A 7,500-nucleotide genomic window follows, 5' to 3' on the forward strand; every position below is an offset into this window, starting at 1 on the left:
GCGCCGGAGGAAGCTGCAGGCGCAGCACAGCATGACGACCAGAGCCCAGAGCAACCAGAACCCGGCGAAGCACGCCAGGAAGGTGGAGGTGCCCTGAGAGATCACCATGGCACGGCAGGAGGGCGGAGGACCACGCGGGAATTCGGGGGACCTCAAAGGGTGGCGGAGGAACTCAGAGGATCTCCGGGGTGCCGCCGGTGCGGAGTAGGCCTCAAACGTCCGAACGGAACCGCTCTGGATCAAAGTCCATGAGCTCGCGTGTCCGTCCTGCTGCTCCTCGACAACTCGCTCAGCTCCATTGAGCGTTCGAGGTGGAGTCGTCCAAGCACTTTCCGGGGAGGAACGCCGGACGCACACGGAGGATCTCGAAATGCCTTTGTGGTTCACGTCCTCACCGCCGCGTCACGTGATTCGCGAGTCCCCTGAGGAAAGGGGTCTCGCCCAGGCCGGTCCGCCCCCCACCCCCGGACGCAGCTCGGGGTTCAGCCAGTTCGACCTCTGGACTCTTGAGGGTCCGAACGGCCGCGGTCGCGGACGGCGGTTGGGGCCCCCCCCCTGCAGCCGGCGCGGAGCCCCGCCGCGGGCGAGCGGCTCGGGGAGCGGATCCCGACGAGGAGGCTTGGGGCTTTTGGAAGTTCCAGCTGCGGGTCGTGGACGCGGCCGCCGGTCTGGGAGGTGGGAAGGGAAGGACGGACCTGAGAAAGAGAAGCTCAGCGTCAAAACCGGCGGCCACGGCGCCACATTTCAAGTAGAGATGACAAAAAAAAATGGCGATCAGCTCAAAGATAGATCTCGGTGAAGTGGGTTCTCCACCTGTGACCCCACCTGGGCTCTCCACCCGGGTTCTTCAATTTGTGACATCTTTTGTGACAGGATGCACAGCGGCGGCCGTTTAAATGTGAATTTTGTATAAAAACCCCAGGTCCTCCAAAACACCACCGCACCGCACTGAGTCAGGGGAATTCAAGTCACCCTTCCTGGAAACACTGACATTTCCAGGCCACACTGAGCTCTGTTCAGTCCGCTCACATCCTCCCACGGTGTTCCACCCTCCGGGGGGGGGGTTGCAGGTTCGATGCCCGCCAGGAGACACTGCGCCCATTGAGAAAGCCTCTGAGTCAGCGGCCCGGGGTCCTGGTCCTGCACCGACTCACCGTGGAACCCCAGCGGCGGCGGGTCGCGAACCCGCTTTGCGGACGACGCGGCGCTGCCCCCGGGGAGCGGGGAGCTCCGATGAAAATGACGTCAGATGGAACTGGTGTGATATGCGCGCGATTGGAAGACTTGAGATAATATTTCTTCAAACTTTATATTTTGAAATGTTATATTTCATATTACATATTTTGACACCTGGTGGCTGAGAACTTTGAAAAAAGGGAGGAAACAATTCTGTTAGTTAAATATATATATATATATATATATATTTTTTTTTTGTCTTTTACAAATATACAATTTTAGCAGAAATAACAATTTTCACAATTCCCTCCAAACATTATATCAGATCAAATTATATCATATGATATAATTTCATCATATATTATATCATTTATATATATGTATATATATATATATATATATATATATATATATATATATATATATATAATATTAAATTTTATTTTATTTCATAGTCGCTACAGCGGCAGAACTCAGTGTCTGTTACCGTGGTAACAGACACTGAGTGATATCTGTAATACAGTAAACAGCATAGTACTACTAAACAAGACTGTAGTAGTACTACTTCCTGCCAGTGTACTAGCCAGGACACTGCGTACTGGATAGTACACTGATGTGTTGATGGTTTCGTTTGGACTTGAAGGACAGTAAGTAAGTTGACTGATCGTCATCATCAACAGGTTCATTAAAGATATAATTCACAAAATAATCAATCGATTACAGTATTAATCACTTTCTACAAAGTGATCGATATTAAATGTATTGATAAGTTTATTGACGTATGACGAAATGATTTCAGAGGATTTTTAAGGTGCAGTATTACTGTATTACAGTCCTGGAATCCACTCAATGATCCTGGTTGAGCTCTTAAATGCCTCGAGTCGACCACTATCGATCAGTATCGATCAGTAGCTCCATTAACCCCCCCACGCACGCACACAGGTGTGTGTGTGTGTGTGTGTGTGTGTGTGTGTGTGTGTGTGTGTGTGTGTGTGTGTGTGTGTGTGTGTGTGTGTGTGCGTGCGTGCGTGTGTGTGTGTGTGTGAACTCACCCTTAATTCGTGATGAAGAGCATCGCGCACGCCGTTGTGTATAGAAATCAATAACTGACTGATCGATCACTTATTTTCTGATCAGCTGCTCCGGTGCCGCGCGTCTACCGCGCGTATGCGCGTACGTGTGACGCGCGCCTCCTCTCTTCCTCGTCTTGTTCCGTCACGAGTCTGCGTCGTGTGAGGAGAGAAAACAGCCTGACCCCGCCCACATCCATCCCTCCCTCTCCCTCCTCTCACTCGCTCCTGTCCTCTCTCCTCCCTCCCCCATCCCTCCCTCCCCCCTTGCTCAGCTCCCTCCTCCAGACTGGTTCAGAATACAGATCTAATCTCAGAAGGTTTTTTGAAGACGCACAACCTGGAGTCCTCAACAAACCTTACATCACATCACATCACATCCCATCATACAAATTATACATAGTTTGTTACATTACATTAAGTTACATTACATTCTGTGCTATGTTACATATTCAACTTACACGAAACACATTTGTCATTAGTTATACAGTATCTATCTATCTATCTATCTATCTATCTATCTATCTATCTATCTATCTGTCTGTCTGTCTGTCTGTCTGGCTATCTGTCTGTCTGTCTGTCTGTCTGGCTATCTGTCTGTCTGTCTGCTTGCAATCTGATTTGATAAACCGGGTTATGTCCAGGTATGTCCAGTGGAAGGATTGGAGCTTTTCTACAGAAACAATGGGTTGGTTTGGTTGAGGCTTTTATGGACCATAGTGTTTCTGGGCGTCTGACATATTGGTTGCGACATCTTTTTTAATATTGGTTCGGTGTATTTAAGCAAGGAAGCCTCAGCTCCAGTACCAGCAGTGAGGGAAGCGGTCCCATTTGGGGTACATTCGTCCCCAGTACTGGAGTAGTGCGGCTTGGGGAGCGATGTATTCAAAGAGTGGACAGTGATAGTATGGAAATCCTGGGTGCTCCCAGGAAACAGAATAACCACTAGGCACAAGGACTTTGAGCAGACTGTACATGCTGTTGTTTCACCATATAAGCTATATTGAGGTACCAGGAATTGGTGCTATATTGAGGGTCAGTGATTGAGCATAAAATTGGAACATCTTCATTTCCTCTTTTTCCCGTCGAAAAGTGTCCCCTGGGTGGCTGTTATTTAAGTCCCGCCGTGGGATTGTGTTGCAGGGTTGGGCGATCAGCAGGACGATGGCAATGCTGATGAGGAATGTAATCATACAGGTGAGACTGAGCTTTTCCTGTTGGCAGGGCGTCACCGTTGGATTCGGAGCTCACTAGCACTTGACTCCTGTCGGTTGGGAGCGTGACTTCAGTTCACCTGCCATGATTGTCCGTTGTGACTGTCTATTCGGTCCTTGGGAGGCTTGGGAACTTTCTTGCAATGGGATGCGTGTACCCATGTTGGTCGTTCTGCTACCTTAACTGCTTCTGCGGTGGTGAGGAGGATCTGGAACGGGTCCAGGAATCAGCCGAGTTCTGGCTCTTTCCCCTGAAGTCACGAATTACCACCCAGTCACCTGATCGGCATCATTGGTTTTACACGGGAACACCTCAATCTGTCTCCTCCTCATCTGTGTGGGAGACAAACATTGCTATAACATGAGCAGTGTCAGATACAGCGGCGACTTTGGGGGCTGCATCGGCTCGGGCATTTCCTTTAGAGATGGGGTCAGAGCCATTAGTGTGAGCGGAACATTTGCAATTAGCAATTCGAGATGGGAGGTTTATGGCATCCAAATGGTCACCATTAGAAATGATTTTACCAGCAGCAGTTAAGAAACCTGAGTGGCGCCAGAAGGCACCAAAATCATGAACAACACCAAATGCATAACAATTGACAGCAGTGGCATCATTGGGGATGGACATTGGAAGCTGAAGCCCCCAATGTTTCCTTATGGAACGAAAGAAGCACCATGAGTAATGGGGACACTTTCTCCATCACTGTCTTTACTAATATTGTGGTTTATACAATCGGTAGGAGGATTGTGGTGTGACTGTGAGGGGAGTTGCTGCTTTCATTAGTCCATCATCTTAATTTGCGGCGCATAGCGTCTCCGGCACCCCATTTAACACGGTGTTACAAAAATCCCTGTCGGCCATTACTTTACTTTTTTTTAAGATACCAAATTGGCCAAGTGGCGTTTCAGGGACCTCCGGCGAGTTGGCCAGCTGGAATTAACCAGGAGCAGATAGACATGTGTCATGACAGGGCTCCTATCCTGAGTGTGTGTGGGAATGGGGGTTTTACCTGCTGTTCGAGAGACCAACCAACAGGCCACAGGTATGCAGCCTCTCTGATCCCAATCACCTAGATCCAGGTCAGGTGTCGCTGATCGGATGGTAGCTCAGGAGGTAGAGCTGGTAGTCTAGTAATCTAAAGGTTGCTGGTTCGACCCTCCTGCTAGCATGCTGTAGTGTCCTTGAGCAAGACACTTAACCCCTGATGGCTGCGTCCGTCGGTGTTTGAAAAATTGTAAGTCGTTTTGGATAAAAGCGTCTGCTAAATGTAATGTAATACCCCTAACACCAAACTGAGGCCAGGTAGAATTCCGACAACCATACTGGTAGGCCTAGCAGGAGTACAGGTCTAACTTGATGATGTCATATGCTATGGTGCCACCCAGCAGGATCATGGCACCCTCCTACGGAGGGTGCTGCATGCCCTGAATAAGGTGGGACCCAAACCGAACATCCACAAGTTTAAGTTTAACGAACCCTCTCACGGCCTGGGCCACACCATATCCAAAGATGGACTCCACCATGACCAAGATCGGGTCACCACAGTGGCCAATGCACCTGCCCCACATGACACATCCTCCTTGCAATTCTTCCTGGGCCTTGCATCGTGGTACAGTAAGTTCATTCCCGACGTTTCTACTGTTGTTGAACTGCTACATGCAACACAGGGATTCTACAGAGCTGAAGGTCAAATGAACTGCCGAGGCTGAGTCCGGTTTTACTGAGATAAAGAGACCGAGAGCCCTGCTCTAGGATTACACAACCCTGAGTTTACTACTTATGTGACTTCATGTTCACAGAGTCAGTGAGAGATTCAACAGGGTGGAGTAAGAGTGCATACAGATTACCCAAAGAATGCACAGACCATGGGAACAAGCAGTAACAGAGTTCTTAGGGGGGCAAAAGTACCCATGTTCCAAGAGAATGATGCTCTACGTGTCCGTAGACCTGAGCATGTTCATAAGGTATCATCCAGATTCACAGAACCTCTGACAGCCATTAAGAAAGTGGGAGTGAGTATAAACCTGCTCAGTGACGATCAGAAGTGGAATGCATGAAAACTGGCGCACTTTCCAAAGGAGGCTTAGCCTGCACCAGTAACTACTTGATGGGCTCACTGTGCCCAACGACGTTCTCCGTAATGCACATGAACCAGGACCAAGACAGACCTGAGAGACAGAAACCCACCTCGCGGGTTGACTGGTTTTGTAAGGTAAAGAGAAAAGAAACAAGATCTATAGACTGTGAGTAATGTTCTTACAGAAACTAAAATGTACTCATACTGTTATGTAAAAAAAAGCTGAATGATTTTATACTGTTTTGAGAACTGAGTTTAAGAAAATAATAACATAATCTCATGCAACGTGGATAACATATGTGAATGTGTAGTTTCATGTTTCAGTTCAGAATGTAATGGTTACTTTACACTAAGGGATTAATGCTGGTTTTGCATACAGACTTTGTACTTAAAATGGTTGTAACCTGATATAAGATCATCAGACAAGTTATAAGATCTGTTATCACTTATCTTATTATGGGCATTCAGTTATTCATTTTATTGATTCAGGTTGCTTCTTTCTGATACCAAGTTAATTGACAGTTGTCACTATTTTTAATTTTTTTTGTTACACAGAACCATCACCAATCCCCCTCTTTGGAGAACTATGTTAGCATGTTTTGGTCCATAAACAACTAATCAGTACTCCAAGAGGAGGAGATTCACCACGGGTGAGACAAATAAACATAGAACCAAACAACAACATGTACATGGAAAAGCATGAACATAGAAACAAACAATAACATGTACATGGAAAAACCTTAACAACACCATGTACATGGAAAAACATAAACATCAGACGACAACATGTTTCGACAAAACAGACTTAATCAAGTCCAGGAAAACTGGAACAACAACTGGTCACGTGGCCTCTTCCTGTCATAGTTATGGCAGTAAATGAGGTAGAAAAGGGGAGGGAAGTAACCAGGAGGGTGTTGGAGGTGTATTCAAAGCGTGATGAGACCGTGATGTTTATGTGTGTGTGTGTCTGTGTGTGTGTGTGTGTGTGTGTGTGTGTGTGTGTGTGTGTGTGTGTGCGTGTGTCCACCAGTTAGTGTACTGGACTCGTCCCAATTGGTTCTGGAGTATAAAGTCGGTATTATATCATAGCTGTTGGAGAATTTCTCCTGCGTGGTCGGTGAGGTTAATCTGCCCACTACAGGAAAACAAAACTGAGAGAATTAAAGATATTTATTCTGCAGATTTTTTAAGAATCTTTATTTGTCACATGACCACACATGCATATATATATATATATACACACACACACATGCTTTTTTGGGGTGGTGGCTGGTGAAATGTGGCCTTGGCATTTTTCCCATCCTGGCTTTTCCTTCCTCCAGGAGGGCAGCCAGGAGCAGTGGGCAGCATTCATATGCATCTGGGGACCTGGCACCAAGTGTCCATTGCTGGTCAGATGATGATGTCTGCATGTTTTTGGTGGGGGTCCTTACTGATGGTAGGTGGAGGAAACTCCATGTGAGCACGGGGAGAACACGCAAACTCCACACCCAATGCGTGAATTAAAGAAAAAGATTCAGAGCTGCTTCAAAGCAGTGGTCTGATCAGTGTAGTTTTACAGAACAAAAATCCAGCCAATTCACAGAGAAAGGTTGTCCCATTCTGAGACTAGCCATGTGATTGGCTGCTGCCTTCAGTAACAGCTGAGAACATGTTTTAACAAAGAAAAACATTTAACACCAATCGTGCCGAGAAAGCATACGATGAGTGTTTACACAAATGGCCTTTTTATGAGCAGAGAACAGAGATAACTACTTAAACAGCCGACTAAAACTATGCCCCCTCAATCACATCCCCGGGTGTTTCTCTCATACGAGGGTTTAACAGTCAAACTCAGGTCACAGGTACAGTCTTTACTATGCCATAAAACAAACCACAACGCTCTTTTTAGCTCCCGCTGGGGTTACCCTTGTCTCCACACCAGGTTGAGTGAAGATGGAATGTGATCTGATAAACCCTCAT

At 47.0% G+C, this 7,500-nt stretch overlaps 1 protein-coding gene across 1 annotated transcript in view; it reads right to left on the bottom strand.

Annotated features, from left to right (window-relative positions):
• prr7 (proline rich 7 (synaptic)) overlaps window positions 1–108 on the bottom strand; it is a gene marked incomplete at both ends in the record, with an annotated part of 2,333 nt that extends 2,225 nt beyond the window's left edge. The window contains one exon of the mRNA XM_080013591.1: window positions 1–108. This exon is cut by the window's left edge and continues 265 nt beyond it. Coding sequence (XP_079869717.1) covers window positions 1–108 — 108 coding nt within the window.
• Between the last annotated feature and the right edge of the window lie 7,392 nt (window positions 109–7,500).

This window comes from Zeus faber (genome assembly GCF_960531495.2).
Source record: "Zeus faber genome assembly, chromosome: 14".
NCBI lineage: Eukaryota > Metazoa > Chordata > Actinopteri > Zeiformes > Zeidae > Zeus > Zeus faber.